The 17,818-nt window shown below is 48.2% G+C and overlaps 1 protein-coding gene across 2 annotated transcripts in view; it reads right to left on the bottom strand.

Moving 5' to 3' along the window:
• Window positions 1-4,988: 4,988 nt before the first annotated feature.
• ARID1A (AT-rich interaction domain 1A) overlaps window positions 4,989-17,818 on the bottom strand; it is an 87,282-nt gene continuing 74,452 nt past the window's right edge. The window contains exons 12-20 of one of the 2 annotated variants that reach the window (XM_050794270.1): window positions 15,818-16,025; window positions 14,519-14,651; window positions 14,161-14,336; window positions 13,648-13,798; window positions 13,431-13,565; window positions 13,250-13,346; window positions 11,932-12,823; window positions 11,440-11,570; window positions 4,989-8,072 (exon numbers count right to left, since the gene is read on the bottom strand). In XM_050794270.1, coding sequence (XP_050650227.1) covers window positions 6,339-8,072; window positions 11,440-11,570; window positions 11,932-12,823; window positions 13,250-13,346; window positions 13,431-13,565; window positions 13,648-13,798; window positions 14,161-14,336; window positions 14,519-14,651; window positions 15,818-16,025 — 3,657 coding nt within the window. In that variant the 3' untranslated portion in view covers window positions 4,989-6,338. The remainder of the gene's footprint in view (window positions 8,073-11,439; window positions 11,571-11,931; window positions 12,824-13,249; window positions 13,347-13,430; window positions 13,566-13,647; window positions 13,799-14,160; window positions 14,337-14,518; window positions 14,652-15,817; window positions 16,026-17,818) is intronic. The other variant, XM_050794271.1, reaches the window with a different exon arrangement.

The raw sequence follows: 17,818 nt of genomic DNA, 5'->3' as shown, positions 1-17,818 counted from the left end.
TGTCACCTCCTCAGAGTGGCTTTCCCTGTACTATCCCATCAGTCTGTTCTTTTTTTTTTGTTTGTTTTTGAGACGGAATCTCGCTCTGTCGCACAGGCTGGAGTGCAGTGGCCGGATCTCAGCTCACTGCAAGCTCCGCCTCCCGGGTTTACACCATTCTCCTGCCTCAGCCTCCCGAGTAGCTGGGACTACAGGCACTGGCCCCCTCGCCCGGCTAGTTTTTTGTATTTTGTATTTTGTATTTATTTATTTATTTTTTTAGGCGGAGTCTTCACCCTGTCGCCCAGGCTGGAGTGCAGTGGCACCATGTCGGCTCACTGCAAGCTCCGCCTCCCGGGTTCGCGCCATTCTCCTGCCTCAGCCTCCCGAGTAGCTGGGACTACAGGCGCCCGCCACCGCGCCTGGCTAATTTTTTGTATTTTAGTAGAGACGGGGGTTTCACCGTGTTAGCCAGGATGGTCTCGATCTCCTGACCTCGTGATCCGCCCGCCTCGGCCTCCCAAAGTGCAGGGATTACAGGCGTGAGCCACCGCGCCGGGCCAGTTTTTTGTATTTTTTAGTAAAGACGGGGTTTCACCGTGTTAGCCAGGATGGTCTCAATCTCCTGACCTAGGTTATCCACCCGTCTCGGCCTCCCAAAGTGCTGGGATTACAGGCTTGAGCCACCACGCCCGGCCTCTTTTTTTTTTTTTTTTTTAAAGATGAAGCCTCACTATATTGCCAAGGCTAGTCTGGAACTCCTGGGGTCAAAGGATCCACCCACCTTGGCCTCCCAAAATGCTAGGATTACAGGTGTGAGCCACTGTGCCCGGCCTCCGCTTTATTCATAGCACTTAACACCATCTGCTTGTCCTGTCCATGAATTTTATTTGTTTCAATGTCTGTTTCCCTCTTCTGGAATGTAAGCTTCTGAGTGTAATGGAGGAGCAAGGGCTTTGTTCACCAATGTATTTCCAGTGTTAGAACACTGCCTTGCACACTGTGTGTCTTCAATAAAGATATGGTCAATAAATCAATTTCTTTAATCCTATACCTCTGTTTTATGGATGAGGGAGTTAAGGATCACAAAGGGGAAGTGACTGGCAAGAAGTCACATAGCTAGTGGTAGTGATGGGACTTGAATTCGGGTCTCCAGCCTCCCAGGCTGGTTCTCCCACTCCACACTATTTTAATCTTTCACAGATTTACCTCTTTCCCTCTCTTCCTTTTTTCCCATATGACTAATAGTCTTTACGGGCTATGCTAAGATGGGCACACCAAGTCTTAACAGCTCCAACCTACTCTTTTCCTCCATCAAAGTCCTATCTTACCGTTTGATTTGTTCAACAGTACAGGAATGCCTACTATGTGATGGGATGATGATGCAACACTGAGCAAGACAGAAACAATCCTTGCCTTGGTGGAGATGTTATCTACTTCATAGGATTTATAGTGCTTGGCATACAATGCTCATAAAGAACAGCTGTTATAACTCACTACAAAAAAGTGATTTTCCCACTGAAGGTGTAGAGAAGGAAGTTACGTGGTTCTCACAGAACACTCACTTCCCTGGAGAAACTGACAATTCATTTCTCTCTGTAGCTGCCTTGCCGTGCTCCTGCCTCCACTTCTGGAGGTGGCCTTGGCCCTAGACTGGGCAGAGGACCGGCCCAGTGTACCTACTCTCAGCAGTTTAGTTTCTAGATGCTACACTTTCCATGGCCCCAGTCCTATGGAATTGGAGTAGCTGATCCTAATCTGGGATGCTGGCTCTGATGTCATGCCATTGTGGGGCCAAAGTGACCATACTGGCCTCTGATGAAAAGCAGCTATGCTTTACCAGAACTTTATGCTACTTCTTTTTGCTGTGGATAAAAAGGCATTCATGGCCGGGCACGGTGGCTCAAGCCTGTAATCCCAGCACTTTGGGAGGCCGAGACGGGCGGATCACGAGGTCAGGAGATCGAGACCATCCTGGCTAACACGGTGAAACCCCGTCTCTACTAAAAAATACAAAAAACTAGCCGGGCGAGGTAGGGGGCGCCTGTAGTCCCAGCTACTCGGGAGGCTGAGGCAGGAGAATGGCGTAAACCCGGGAGGCGGAGCTTGCAGTGAGCTGAGATCCGGCCACTGCACTCCAGCCTGGGCGACAGAGCGAGACTCCATCTCCAAAAAAAAAAAAAAAAAAAAAAAAAAGGCATTCATTGGCAGTTTCCAAGGATGCTGGGTGACATTTACATCCATCCTGACACTTGAGGTGACACCAGTCAGGTGTCATTTACCAAAAGCATCCTTTTTGGCCTCTGCCTGATCACTTGAAGATGCCCATCCACCCAAGGACAAAGACTCTGCCTTGCCTGCAACTGCAGGAGCCAAACACTCATCATTTAAAGCCCATGGTCACTAGATATTTTTCACCCTTCCTTCAGTGTTTGCCTTTCAATAGTTAGAAAACCTTGACCCCACTGAGTGGCCTAGTGGGAAGGCCTTAGCCACTTGGGGGTGGCAGTGGCTACAAGGCAAAAGAGCCAATGAGGTTTAGAGTATTGTTTAGGCTGGACTTGGCTGCTCTCCAGCTATGAAAGAAGGTTAAGGTCATTTGGGGGGTGGGGAGGGAGGAGCCTGGGAAAAGAACTACTGGCCACACCCCTGGGTTCTCTGCTGGCTAGGTTCTATTTACTTCTCAAAAGCAAATTACTCACAGCTCACTGGCCAGCAGTTCTCTTGGCCATGGTAACTCCAGTCAGAAACTGGAACCAGGCTAGGCTCTCCCTGCATTGCAGGAGAGCAGATGAAAGGAACCCAGGAAACCGAACTCCTAGGTAATGCTCCACACACAGTCCAGATATGCATTTCTAGACTAGCAAACGGAGCTCGAGACCCAGAACAAAAATAGCCATTAGCAATATTGCTTACCAAAATTGTAGATATGAAAAACTTCCCATTTAACTTTTTCTAGAAGAGTCCTAGGAAGGCATCTTGGTTGACAAAGGTTTTCCTTTCTCAATTGAGAAATACTAATTATTCAAATCCTGTTCCTGACCCAAATATTAACAGCCACACTTAGTCTAATGAACACTTGATTGAAATTCTTAGGACAATTTTACCTTGTGTTAAAGACAATAAAAACAAATCTTGCTTGCTGAGCTCCACAGCTAGATCCCTTACTCCTGGTTGGGTTCTCATCCAGAAAGGATGGACATCCAGAAAGACAGGACATTTTAGCTTTGGCATGTTCAAAGTAAACTTCCAAGCAGGGATGACAAGTAAGAAGGTAGTGTGGCATATTAAGAAAAGCATGATCCTTGGAGTCAGGTGGAACTTGCTTGGTGTATGAACTTAAGTCTTTCACTTTTCTTAGCCTCTTTCTTCAGCTGTAAAATGGGAGCCACATACTGACTTCACAGGCACAGGATTGTTGTAGGATTGTGATGTGTTATGTCCAGAATATAAGTAGGTACACAATAGAAAACTGTTGTTTGTTTCAGATTTCACTTCTAAGTGTCCACAGTAATAGCATTTTTTCTCTTACTGCTTCTGATTTCTCCTGAGGAACTTGAGGCTTCTTAGTTTCCCTAAGGAAGGGGGTGAACAGAGAAACTATACATTGTGACATTAGCCTCATAAAAGCAACTCCATCTAGCCAACATTGACAGTATCATTCAACTACTACTTAAGTAGATGCTATGTGCCAGGCTGTATGTTAGCACAGGGATGCACCAGAGAACAAAATAACCCTCCCACCACCCTCAATTTACATTTCAGTGGAAGGTGACAGGTAAGTATAACTTGTAATAGGCCAGATGGTAACAAGTGCCACAGGAAAAATTAGGCAGACAAGGGAAATGTGGTGGGGGGGCAGAGATTGCTATTCTAAGTAAGGTGACCAGGAAAAGTCTTACTTATGTATTTGGACAAAGACTTGAAGCAGCTGAGGACTTGAGCCATGCAGTTATTTGGTGAGAGTAGAAAGTACAAAGACTCCAAGGTGGAAACATCTCTGTACAGTGGGGTGAGTAACGGGCAAGACGGATGGTGCAGGAAAGGTAGAGGTAAGCTAGATAACTCAGGGCCTTGTAGGCCACTTTGAGTCTGGATTTTTTTTTTTGAGACGGAGTCTCGCTCTGTCGCCCAGGCTGGAGTGCAGTGGCGCGATCTCGGCTCACTGCAAGCTCCGCCTCCCGGGTTCACGCCATTCTCCTGCCTCAGCCTCCCGAGTAGCTGGGACTACAGGCGCCCACAACCGCGCCCGGCTAATTTTTTGTATTTTTAGTAGAGACGGGGTTTCACCGTGGTCTCGATCTCCTGACCTTGTGATCCGCCCGCCTCGGCCTCCCAAAGTGCTGGGATTACAGGCGTGAGCCACCGCGCCCGGCGAGTCTGGATTTTTACTTACTCAGAGCCAGAAGCACTGAAGGCATTTTATCTGACTTACCTTTTATAGGGGTCCTTTTGGTTGTTCTGTTGAGAATAGGTTCAACCAGGCAAAGCAGAAGCAGGGAGGCCAATTTGGAGGTATTTCAAGAATCCAAGATATAACAGTGTCTTGAACTACAGTAGTAGTGCGGGATTGAGGATTACTTTATGAAGAGTGCTAACAGATTGGATGTGGAAGTGAAAGAAGTCAAGGATTTTTTTGGCACGTGATAGAATGGAGTTGCCATTTACTGAAAGGAAAACACAAAAAACCAAAACTATGGTAGAAGCAGGTTTCTAGTGGGGGAAGACAGGACATTTTAGCTTTGGCATGTTCAAAGTAAACTTCCAAGCAGGGATGACAAGAAGATGGCTGAATGCTCTAGTCTGGAGTCAGGGAAAAGAGCCAGTCCAGAGATATTACAAGTGATTAAGTTGGAGGTTGCCTCCAGATAAATGGTTGTCTTATTTTGGACAGATGCCACTATTTAGGGGAGATCTCACACTAAGGGAGGTTTGCAAAAACAGGACTACCTCCTACCCCCCGACAAAGGTCAAGTTTTAGTTTGAAAATAAAAAGCTTCACAAAAGTCTTACCAAGATTTAATGTACATTTATTCTTAACACGTGGAACATATAGTATAAAGATTTCATACTGAATAAATGATATTCATTAAGCCAAAAAAGGAAAAAAAGGAGGAATTTACATCAAGTTTTAGCTACATTGTTGAAATACAAATATGCAGATTTTATCACTGAAAAAATCTCAATTGTGTTTCTTCATCAGAACTTCAACTGAACCTAGAACTTTTTCACACCTCGATTAGAAAGAAAACAAAACAAAACAAAAACCCAGAAAAAAATAAACTATAAGTTGATTGGCTGCTGAGACAGCAAGGACTTTTTACAGAGACCTGTACAGCATCGCACCAAGAGGGGCGATGTCTGGCAAGAGATTAAATAGCTGTGTCTCGCTTTGTGCAGGTCACCAACTTGTTAACTCGTCATACTATAAAGGGGTAGCTGGGATGAGGACCAAACTGTGGGGATCCAAGGGTATGTGCAATGTACAACGTCATATATATACACACGTGGCAGCGCAGCCGCTGCAGCTAAAGGTTAAAACCAGTTCTAAGAGGTGATCTCAGGGTTATTCATACAATCAAGGAGGAGAGAAAGAGGTCAGGGTGTTGTAGGTTCACACATGATACTTTGGGGGAAAAGCCTTTTTTTTTTCTCCTCAACGTTTAACTAAAAACATTTTTAAAAACTACAGCTTGCTGCTGACCCAGCGTTTTCTCGTTTCCATGTGAGACATTATTATTACAGTATGTTTACAGTATCAGGTGTACAGTACAGTACATGAAAGGGTCTACACTCTACTGCACAGGCCTCTCCAGTGAACAGGGTCTGTTCACAACTGCGAACTTCTTGGCTCCTGCAAGATTGTGAATGTACAACAATAAACCACACACAGTTCAGCAGTCACCTTTTTTGTCCTTCAGAATTTTTTTTTTGTATTTTTTTCCTTTTTTCTTTTTTACCATTAAAAACAGTTATGAAATGTGGCGTCCCGTTGATGCAAGGACTGGGAAAGCCATTTTTATTTTATTTTTTTTCCCCAAACTCACTGTAAACAACAGTAACTTTGGTTAAAATAAAAAAAGTCTTCTATGTAGGCAGAGCTTTGTCTTTTCAAAGAGGGTGGGGTGGGGTCCTGAGGGGAGTAAGGTGAGGTCAAGGAACAGAAAGGCGTGAGGTGGTGGACGGGGAGAGGTGGAAGGAGGAAAGAGAAACAGGAGAGACTTTTTCCCAAGGGAGAAGCTGGACAGCACAGGGTAAACTGGATTCTGAGGTGGTTTTGCATAAATAAAGGGCAACAGTCAGTTTCTAAGTTCTCCACACACGCACACACACACAGGGGGGGAGGTGTCCCACGGCTGTCATGACTGGCCAATCAAAAACAGTACATCACAAATGACTTGTGAAACCAATGAGTTCATCAACGGTGATACCGAGATGTCCAACAGCCGTGATTCGTACAGAGTAAACTCTGAGTGGTTCTCGTCCACCTTGGCCAGGGCAAGCAGCGCGCGGGCAGCCCGCCGCATCATGTCCACACTAGTTGGCTCAAAGGGTGGGTTCTGCATGTGGAGGAGGCTGGCCTGGCTCTGCTGGAACTGCGTGGCGGCAAGGCTGTCCTCTAGGAAGCCCAGGAGGTTGCCGATACTGCCTTTCTGCACTGCAATGGCACGAGCTGCCAGGCTGTCCCCCTGAGCCAGGTTGGCCAGCAGTACCACAGCCATCTCCCGGCACACCGGGTTCTTTCGGTCACTGAGGAAGCGCACCATAGTGCTATACAACTTCTCCAGGCGACTGAAGGGGGGTGTGGCCAGAATCAGGTCCACATTGTTGTCCTGGATGCTGAGTTTGCTGAGGGTTTCCAAGACCAGTCTCTGCGGGGAAAGGACGGCATTGGGGCCCAGGGTGGAAAAGGGGTCCTGGGCTTCAGCTGAAGGGCAAACTGCCCAGTGTAGGAGTCCGTCCAGGACAGGCAGGCAAATGCTCTCGGGGTATGGGGATAGGTCCAACTGCCCCGAGATGTTGGCGAGTGTAACCAAGGTGTTTTCCCGGAGCATCTCCAAGCAGTCCCACCACCACTCCACTTTGTTGCAGCTCACCCCTTGGTCCTGTTCCTCCTCCTTCTCATAAGTTAGTGGTGCCTGCTTCCGTTCTGGGTGCTTGTGGTGCAGCAGGATCAGCTTGCCCAGGATGAGCAGCAGCCCTGGGTGTTTGGACATCTCAAAGTCATTGCCTGGCACAAATGACAGGCTTCGAATGGTATTGGAGACACAGACACAGCGCTTGGCAAGAGAATCCTGCCAGTCCAGAAGGGTACACAGTGGGGTCTCATCCTTACTGTGGGGTTCGTCCTCTAGGATCTTGATATTCCGGTGGCTCTGTGCTGGGCTAATGCCAAATGGAAACTTGCTGCTCTCCTTGATGGCCTCTGAACTCTTAGCTCCATCCTCGGTCAAGGTGCTAGACCGAGTAGACAACATGTCATCCATAGTGGCTGTGATCCGTTTTTCTGGAGGTCCATCAGGTGGGGGTCCCTCCTGGTCTGTTGTCCCTGGCGTACCCTCTGCTGTTGTCACATGCTTCCGGGGGGCTGGTGGGCAGGGTGCATGAGGCCGGGAAGGCAGCAGCTCTGTCTTGCTTTCGAAGTGGGTCTGGATATGCTCAGTGGTGTCCCCCCCACCAATCCGCCAGTGCAGCAGGCCACTGTCAAACTCCTGCACACGCCCAAGCTTATCTGAGCAGTCCACCACAAATGGGTCATTCTTCTGTACGATCTTTACTGGAAGCTTGTCAAACTTACTGATCAGCTTCTCCTCACTATTCTCTGAAGCTGGCTTGTCCTTGCCTGAAAAGGCTATCTCCTCATCATTTTCAACTACTTCCTCTTCTTCTTCCTCTTCTAGTTTAGGACCTAGAAGTTCTTCTTCTTCTTCCCCACCCTCCATGGGAGCTGGACTAGACACCTTGCTGAACCTCCCAGGATCCAGTAGCGTTCTCTGTCCTGGGTCACCCACCTCATACTCCTTTAAAATGCCAAAGATCTCAATCAGGCATCGTCGGAAATATTCTACAAGGAGCTCTAGCAACCCTGGGAGCTAAAAAGAGAAAGAACAGGAAATAAATTAAGGGATAAAAGTAGTCAAAGAACAGAATCCTTGACTTGAGAGACCTCCCCAAGTCTTCTGTATCAGCTGGGAGAGGCAGAGTTGCTCCTTTCCCAAAGGTTCTCCACAGAGCAAATTGTTCATCTTAATCTCTTCTATGCCCAACACAAAGTTCTTTCTTCTGCCCAACCTACCTTCACATAAGCCTATCTCCAGGAACACTAGCCAACAGCTTTGCACCTCACCCACCAGGGCCAGTCATCTCTTAGCCTTCTCTTTTCCCAATTAATCTTCTGCTGTTCTTCACCAGGCCAGTTTTCAACCTGGTGGTCACTGCCATATTATCTCTTTTAGGACATTCTCTCCATCTCACTGCCAAGTGGAACCCAAGCTTAGGCATGGTGACTCAAGCTAAGAGAAGAGAATGCAATGTGGGCAGATGTTCATGGCTCTCTTCTCCAAGCTCCCCAATAGTCCAGGGGGCTGGAACTCCATGGATCTTGCAGCATAAGGAGTGGGATGAGGCTTCAGCTCTCCAAACACTGGTCCAAACTGGGGCTACAGAGACCCAAATTCCACCTTGGATAATATATAGGCCATTTATTTACCTCTAGAAGAAAACACTCCTCTCCAGTCACAATCTTTGGCTGAACAGTAGAGCAGATGGGAAAAAAATAAGGGCTTTCAAATTAGATCTAGGGGCTGGAAGCAGTGGCTCACACCTGTAATCCCAACACTTTTTTTTGTTTTTTTTTGAGACAAAGTCTCACTGTCATCCAGGCTGGAGTGTAGTGGTGTGATCTCAGCTGGCTGCAGCCTCCGCCTCCTGGGTTCAAGTGATTCTTCTCCTGCCTTAGCCTCCCGAGTAGCTGGGATTACAGGCGCCTGCCACCACATCGGGATAGTGTGTGTGGGGTGTGTGTATGTGTGTGTGTGTATTTTTTTTTTTTTTTTGAGACAGAGTCCCGCTCTGTTGGCCAGGCTGGAGTGCAGTGGTGCAATCTCAGCTCACTGCAACCTCTGCCTCCTGGGTTCAAAGTGATTCTCCTGCCTCTGCCTCCCAAGTAGCTGGGATTACAGGTGTGCCACCAGGCCCGGCTAATTTTTATATTTTGGTAGATATGGGGTTTTACCATATTGGCCAGGCTGGTCTTGAACTCCTAACCTCAAGTGATCCACCCACCTTGGCCTCCCTCCCAAAGTGTGAGGATTACTGGAGTGAGCCACCACGCCCAGCCTAATTTCTGTATTTTTAGTAGAGACGGGGTTTCACCATGTTGGCCAAGCTGGTCTCACATTCCTGACCTCAAGCGATCCTCCTGCCTCGGCCTCCTGAAGTGCTGGGATTACAGGCGTGAGCCACTGCGCCCGGCCGGTAATCCCAACACTTTGGAAGGTTGAAGTGGGAGAATCAGTTGAGCCTAGGAGTTTGAGACCAGCCTGGGCAACACAGTGAGACCATGCCTCTACAAAAATAAGGAAGTTAGCTGGGGCCTGGAGCAGTGGCTCACACCTGTACTTTGAGAGGCTGAGGCAGGTGAATCACTTGAGCCCAGGAGTCTGAGATCAGCCTGGGCAACATGGTGAAGCCCCATCTCTCAAAATAATAATAATAATAATAATAATAATTAGCTGAGCATGTTGGCGTGCACCTGTAGTCCTAGCTACTTGGGAAGCTGAGGTGGGAGGATCACCTGAGCCTGGAAGGTCGAGACTGCAGTGAGCTGTGATTGCACCACTGCACTCTAGCTTGAGTAATGGAGATCCTGTCTCAAAATAAATAAATAGCTGGACATGGTGGCATTTGCCTGTAGTCCCAGCTACTCAGGAGGCTGAGGCAAGAGGATCACTTGAGCCCAGAAGTTTGAGGCTGCAGTGAGCCATGAGGGCACTACTACACTCCAGCCTAGGTGCCAGAGTCTCTTAAAAAAAAAAAAAAAAAAATTCTGGCTTTTCCAGGAAGTAGCTGTATAAAATAAAAATTCCTAAACTTTACAGGGTTATTCTGAGGTGTAAATGGGAGATGTCAAATACCTGGCATATGAAAATTGCTCTATCAAAATTTTTCCTTTCTCATGGTAGGCAATAATATGCAATGGAAATAAAATCAGGCTTAGGAATCAGATAGATTCTACTGACAGCTATGTGAACCTCAACAAGGGTAACACTCTGAGCCTATTTACTCATCCCTAAATGACCATATCTCCTGTCTCTGAGGGCTGTTGCTAGGATGACATGAAACAGAATATTAAGGACCTGGCACAAAATAAGAGCACAATAAATGGTAACTATTAATAAGTCAGCTCCTTGATATACAGGTTGGTAGGTATTAAAGATGATCAAAAGAAAAAGAGTAGGATTGGCCGGGCGTGGTGGCTCAAGCCTGTAATCCCAGCACTTTGGGAGGCCGAGATGGGCGGATCACGAGGTCAGGAGATCGAGAGACGATCCCGGCTAACACGGTGAAACCCCGTCTCTACTAAAAAAATACAAAAAAATAGCCGGGCGAGGTGGCGGGCGCCTGTAGTCCCAGCTACTCGGGAGGCTGAGGCAGGAGAATGGCGTAAACCCGGGAGGCGGAGCTTGCAGTGAGCTGAGATCCGGCCACTGCACTCCAGCCTGGGTGACAGAGCAAGACTCCGTCTCAAAAAAAAAAACAAAAAACAAAAACAAAAAAAAAACAAAAAAAAAAAGAAAAAGAGTAGGATGATGCAGCAGAAACTCTTTCCAGCACCTCTACTAGTGTGCACATCCTATGGAGGGTGGGTCTGAACAATCAGCTTTGTAAGAATATTGTTAAACAACCAAATCCCCCATCCAACTCTACATCTAAGGACACTGGGATCAACAAAGGCCCCTACTGTTCAAAGAAGAAAGGGAAAAATGGAAACAATGTACTCTGCTCACTGATAAAAAGACCACAGATTCAGACCAGGCCTGGTGGCTCACGCCTGTAATCCTAGCACTTTGGGAGGATCACTTGAACTCAGGAGTTCATGAACCTGGGCAATATAGTGAAACCTTGTCTCTATTAAAAAAAAACAAAAAACACAAGATTCTTCTAGAAAATGTGGTGTCCCCAGGGGCATCAATAGAATCTGCATTCTTACTAATACCCCAAAGTGTCTCCCAAATTCCTTTTGAAGTCAATCCTGTGTTAAGGTATCATGTAAACAAATTATTATTGCTCTCAAGATCCTAGGCCCGTGCCCAGAGGCAAAGGAAGCAAAGTACTGGCATGGAAGATATCTACAAGAGTGAAAGAGAAAGACCATGGTGGCTAAAGATGAGACATTCCCATTGTCTACACTAAGAAGATCCCAAACCATCTCAATCTTCCGCAGGCACTGATACTCACCTGACTGAGATTGAAGGTCATGATGCTGTTGTCATCATATAGCAGGATGTTGATGGTATCTAATGCCCATGTGCTCTCTGCCAGGAGACCAGACTTGAGGGACATCATTACCCGCCATGCCTCCGGGGTTCCTGAAATAAACCTCCATGTCGTCCATCCACCAAGCCCGGGTTGGCTGGAGGCACCCCCAGGGTTGCCCCATCAGTGAGGCTACTCTGAAGATAACACAATGTAGAAGGCAGTTCCTGTCTGGGAGATGACACACACCAGCCCCTCATGGCTTCTAAGCTGTCTGTCTAGGACATCACTGCATGGCAATGTTTTGAAGGAAAACTTTTAGTTAGCTTATTTCTTCCTTTTCCAAAGTTCTTTGGTTCTATTTTAGTCAATATTGGACCAGATTCAACCTCATCCAGAATATTAAGGTGGAGGGAACAATGGACAAGACGGAAAGGGGCAGATTAGGCAACCGAATGAGGGAGATCTCCTTACCAATGTCTTTCATTGTGAGCCGCCTCCTCTGCTTCAACACAGGCTGTGTGGCTTCAACAGAGCCAGGTGGGAAGGTGATATCCCGCCGAATCATGGGGGGCTGCACAGGGGCAGGTGCTATGTGTGAGGCAGGTACTGGGGGACCTGCCTTCTGCATTTTCATCCCAGAGTGCAGGAATGGAGACTTGCTAGGAGAGGTGCGGTTCTCCATTGGCCGGGGCAGGGGAGCAGGGCTGGATACCTGAGGAATGTGATTCTGCATGCTTGGCGGGGGCTGGTAGTTAGATGGAGGGGGCCTTGTCATGGGGGGCACAGGGGCAGAGGGACCATATGGGGGCTGGCGTGTCCCATGGGAAGGCCACGGGCCTTCGTGGTTGGCCCTCTGATCTGTGTGCAGCATTTCATCTGTTCGGTTCACGCCATGATAGGCGGGGCCCTGGGGAGCAGAGCCCGTGCTCTGCCTGTTGGCATAATTATAGGTCATGTCATTACGCCCCTGCCACATGGTGCCTTGCTGAGCAACCTCAGCTGATGCCTGTATGGGGCCGCCCATCATTTGCGGTGGCATGTTTTGCTGGGCATTGGTGCCAGGGGGTGCAGAGACACGGTCTCGGCCAAACTGGAATGGAAATTGGTTCTGGGGGCCGCCTGCTGGTCGGCGCTCAGTAGCAGCGGTGGCAGTGGCAGGATAGGCATTGCCATATTGGTTGTATACATCTTGCTGAGGGGAAGGCTGGGCAGCTTGTTGCTGGCTGGCAGGCTGGGGCTGGGCTGGGGGCAACTGCTGCTGCTGAGGTTGCCCCTGCCCAGTGCTGTATGGCACGCTGTACATCTCCCCTTCATGCCGCTTGGCAGGAGGGCCATATGTGCCATCCATTGGCCGCTTGTAATTCTAAGGCAGAGACAAGCAGAGGGGAAGTTAATACTCTGCACTCAGGGACATAAAGCCCACAGATGCCGAGATGGCTACAACTAGATGCCTGGTGGCCATAGACTCCAAGGAAACATGGGAATCACCTTAACAAATTATTTTTTGAAGTTGTTTCCAAAAGCAACCACCACTCTTTCTTCCCCTCCCTTGCTCTAAGTAGAAAAATATACAAAACCTAACAATCAAAATAAGGTCTATTTCTAGCCCCTTCCAACTCCAAATAGAGAAGAGATTGAGGACTTGGCTCTTCAAGCAGGACTGGCCAGTCAGGTGAGAGAAGAATGCCAAAATATCTAAAGTGAGCTTCTTAGACTTCAACACGTTAGTTTACTAACTAGCTTTGAAGACGAACCTGCATGCCGGTCCATTCCCAGCTACCCTCCTCACCTGCTGCTGCTGTTGATACATTGTGGTCTGCTGGCTGGGGAAGGGGCTGCCAGAAGGGGTACCTTGGGTGGAGAACTGATTGCCATAGGAATCATGTCTACAGGAGGCAAAGAAACACAGGATCAGGGTGGGCAGTGGCAAAGCCTGAGTCACAGCAGCACCAAGACCAGGCTTTACTCACCGTTGCTGCTGCTGCTGCTGCTGCGGGGGGTAGCGGCTAGGAGAATACATCCCCGAGTCTGGGTTGGAAGGCATGAGATTAGGCTGTGGGGCCCCAGTGCTCATGTTTCCCTCAGGCCCTATTCCAGGCTCCGTCCTAAACAAAATTGAAGAGACAGATTGAGCCCACTATAGCCTCAGGGTGCTGGTGGGTGGACAGGAGCTGGGGTCATGCTTACCTCACTCTGTCATAAGGACCTCCATAGGGATAGTGCTGTCGTGGTCCCATCGCCACATTTCCTAGCCCAGGGCCAGCAGCACGACTGTAGGGGTCACCCATCCCGCCGTTGGGGCCCTGCCCTGAGGACATGAAGGGATCACTCCCTGGAGCTGAGTGTAGAAAGGCAAGCAGTGAACAAACTGGTAAGTTGGCAAAGCTGGTAATATATATTTGTCTGCTCCAAAGACCCAGGCCCTCTTCAAGTTTGATCTCATTGTTTTCCAGACAAGTTCAAAACAGAGATCTAAAGAGGCCCCAACCAGCAAAAGGCATGTACTTGTTAAGGGATGACAAGGTGAGGTCAAGGAGGAGACAAGAAAGGAGGTAGGGATGAAGAGGGGTAGTTAGGGCAGGAAATGCATTATCTCAGAAGATGGCTCCACAAGAACCCTGAGCCACTCTCAAGATTTCCCACCATTTCACTGGTCCCATCTTTACGAGCACAAGCTCAAATAGCAATCAGATCAGTCACCTTTCCTCATGCTGCCATAAGGATCCTTATTTGGCTCATAGGACATGCGCCCCATCATGTCAGAGGTATTCATACTGGGCTGATACCCAGGGTTTGGAGTCATGGAATTCCGCTTCTGGAATGTGGAGTCACTTCCATCATTAAAGGCATCCTGGATCCCAACCGAATTGCTCCTGCTCCAGAGTGAGGAAAACCAATTAGACCACAAATAGACCAATTTCTCCAATATAACACAGGACACGCAGTAGTCACTGGCTGGGAAGGCAGAGGCAAAGACCACCCTTTGGCTGCAAAGGAGTTCCCATGCACTTATCTCCAGCCATCCCTCCCAACCATCTGCCCCTGCTCTTGGCCATACCTCATGCCTGGCAATGGGGGGATCTGACTGTGTGGTGTGGATGCTGGAGTTGGTGGCTTTAAGTCTCCTCCTTCTGCCATGGAACTGCTGGTTGACTGAGGAGTCTGGGGCCCCTGCATAGATCCTGATCCCGCTGTGGACAGAGATACAATTTGAGCAGTTTGCTTGGCATGAAAGTGTTTAACTCTCACACAAACACACGAATGACCCAGAATCTCTTTGGGAAAGTTCTTCCTAAGGCCTTTAAAGCCTGATCACCCTTCTTAGCAGAGGATCTACAAGGCCAGGTCATAAAGACGGGAATTTGAGGGTTTTGTAGCTCTTTGTTTTTGTTTTACATGTAGAAAAGAGGAGTGATGTGGCCATGACATCACCATGCTGGTGATTCCTTGAGTCACTGCCAGCTTCCCTGGCTATTTCTTTTCACTCCTCCAAAGGACCTTTTCTAACCTATTAAACCCTGTAATGCTGGTGCATGAGCTCCAGTCAGAACCTCCCAAATCCTGGGTAGGGAGGGGCTTCCAAATCTGGGATGTATTTTAGGAGTCTACGAGCTCCTGTTCTGAAGCATCCAGCTTGGTGTCATCTCTCAAGTTCAAATGTTCTTCTAAGCTGATGAGTACAAAACTACTAGTAATTAATGTTTCCAATAGTTACCATTCCTGGCAGTAGATATCCCACTGCTGAGGCCTCCCCAGCTGATGAGTCATCTCAGGCACTCATTACACCCTCAGAGGTCAACACCAGGGCACATGTGTTTACACCCACCTTCCAGGCACCCTGGTCTTCTTCCCTCTCTAGGCTCGCCCTAGGCCTCAGCCTCCTCTCAGAAAGGAGGGTGGGCAGAGGCACTCCCATCAGGGAGTTCCATTCATATCCTTTCCCCACTCCCTCCTTTCCATTCATTACCATCTCAGCTCCCTGGGGAATTCAGGGCTCTAGTCTGAGCTGCATTCTAAGGTGCTGACATCAAGGGGCCAAAGCTCCCAGATGGCCCTGTCTTGCTGCCATTTGTCAGTTCCCTCAACTCCTCTTGTGCCCCTCCCATTCACAACTTTACAAACATTTGGCAAGTTGCCAGCTGCACAACAAAAATTAAAACTTTAAAGGCTGCTGCAGAGTACCTCCCAAGGGAGTTTCCACTGCCCACTCTCTAGTCAGCCAACCTATTAAGCCCTGTGGTAGGGCAAGGCAGAGCACAGATCCTTGGCATATCCTACTGGAGGCAGGTACCACTGAATATGAGGCCAGGGCAACAGACCCTCTCAGCCTTGGTGGGGCCACTGACCCCATCCTTACCAGGAGAGGGAGGCTGGATCTTGGGCTGCGACTTCTTGGAATCAGCAGCTGCAAAGATGTCTGGGGGAGGGTCTTCTCCCCGTTCAATCTTGCATTCAAAGGCATAGAGACACTGGATATACTGCTTTTTCAAGGAGCTGGCAGCACTGCTTGATGTGCCCACATTGAGGTTGGTTGCAAGTTCCCGCCATTTTTTGTTCTTGTTGACCTGTATAATCAAACCAAAAGAGTCGGGGTATATCTCCCGCCTGGTTTTCTGCCCGAAAGTCCCAAGCCCCATCAGGCTGCAAGGTATTCATCTTTGTAAAATCACAGTTCTTAGTTAATTAAAAAAGTTAAACTTGCTTGGTGGATACTCCACAAGAAGTGCTAAATCTGCAGCTGGCTTCGTTTTACCCTCAGGATGTTCCACTGCAACTATCAGACTGTGCTTATGCAAAACAGGGCAAATTTCACATTACTACTGGAACAGAATTCAGAGTCCAGTTTTTTAGTACACTGCTGAAAAATGGTGTACAAATCATCTGCATATCTAAATCCTTTTTTTTTTTTTTTTGAGACAGAAAAAATAAATCTCGCTCTGTCGCCTAGGCTGGAATACAGTGGCACGATCTCAGCTTACTGCAACCTCTGCCTCCCGGGCTCAAGCGATTCTCTTATCTTAGCCTCCCCAGTAGCTGGGATTACAGGCGTGCACCACCACTTCTGGCTAATTTCTGTATTTTTAGTGGAGACAGGGTTTCACCATGTTGGCCAGGCTGGTCTCAAACTCCTGGCTTCAAGTCATCTACTCGCCTCAGCCTCCTAAAGTGCTGAGATTACAGGCATGAGCCACTGTGCCTGGCCCTAAATCCTATTTTAAATGCACTAATAAAAACTAACATTTTATAAAATGGAGACTCGTGATAGTATCAATGACCACCCTGCTTGACTTGCTTTGTCAAACTGAGAAGTTACACATCTGATTTTTTTCTTGGCATGGTGCTCCCTGCAAATTTGACATTCTTGTGCCACTGGCTCCCCTAACATATCTCACTGACAAATAACCGCAGATCCCTTTCCCTTACCAGTCACTGTCCTGATGGTCCAGGTGTTCAGGGTCTTATTTATTTATTTATTTAGAGACAGAATCTCACTTTGTCACCCAGGCTGGAGTGTAGTGGCGCCATTTCTGCTCACTGCAACCTCCTCCTCCTGGGTTCAAGTGATTCTCCTGCCTCAGTCTGCCAAGCAGTGGGACTACAGGCGCCTGCCACCATGCTCCACTAATTTTTATATTTTTAGTAGAGACAAGGTTTGGCCATGTTGGCCAGGCTGGTCTCAAACTCCTGACCTCAGATGATCCGCCCGTCTCAGCCTCCCAAAGTGCTGGGATTACAGGTGTGAGCCACTGTGCCTGGCCCAGGGCCTCATTATGACTTTTTTTTTTTTTTTTTTTTTTTTTTGAGACGGAGTCTCGCTTTGTCACCTAGGCTGGAGTGCAGTGGCGCGATCTTGGCTCACTGCAAGCTCCGCCTCCCAGGTTCATGCCATTCTCCTGCCTCAGCCTCCGAGTAGCTGGGACTACAGATGCCCGCCACCACGCCCAGCTCATTTTTTGTATTTTTAGTAGAGAAGACGGGGTTTCACCATGTTAGCCAGGATGGTCTTGATCTCCTGACCTCGTGATCCGCCCGCCTCGGCCTCCCAAAGTGCTGGGATTATAGGCGTGAGCCACTGCGCCCGGCCTTATTATGACTTTTGTACCTCCCCAGCAGCCAACCTACAGTTCTGCCTCCTTCCCTCAGCTTTAGGGCACACTGACCAAGCCCATTCCCCAGATGCTCCCTACAATTAGTCTTTCTGCTCTAGATGGACAGGTCTCCTTCTTCATGTATTCTTACGCTTATTCATCTACCATATGGTAAATCTGTTCCCCCAAGGCCTGGGAACAAGGGTTTTCCAGTCCCTATACACAAAGGAAGTTCAGTAAGTCGTAATGTCTGCTGATACGGTACCCAT

This window comes from Macaca thibetana, chromosome 1 (genome assembly GCF_024542745.1).
Source record: "Macaca thibetana thibetana isolate TM-01 chromosome 1, ASM2454274v1, whole genome shotgun sequence".
Classification (NCBI taxonomy): Eukaryota; Metazoa; Chordata; class Mammalia; order Primates; family Cercopithecidae; genus Macaca; species Macaca thibetana.
Note: the sequence above shows the minus strand (reverse complement) of the source record. Positions and strands in the feature narration are given on the sequence as shown.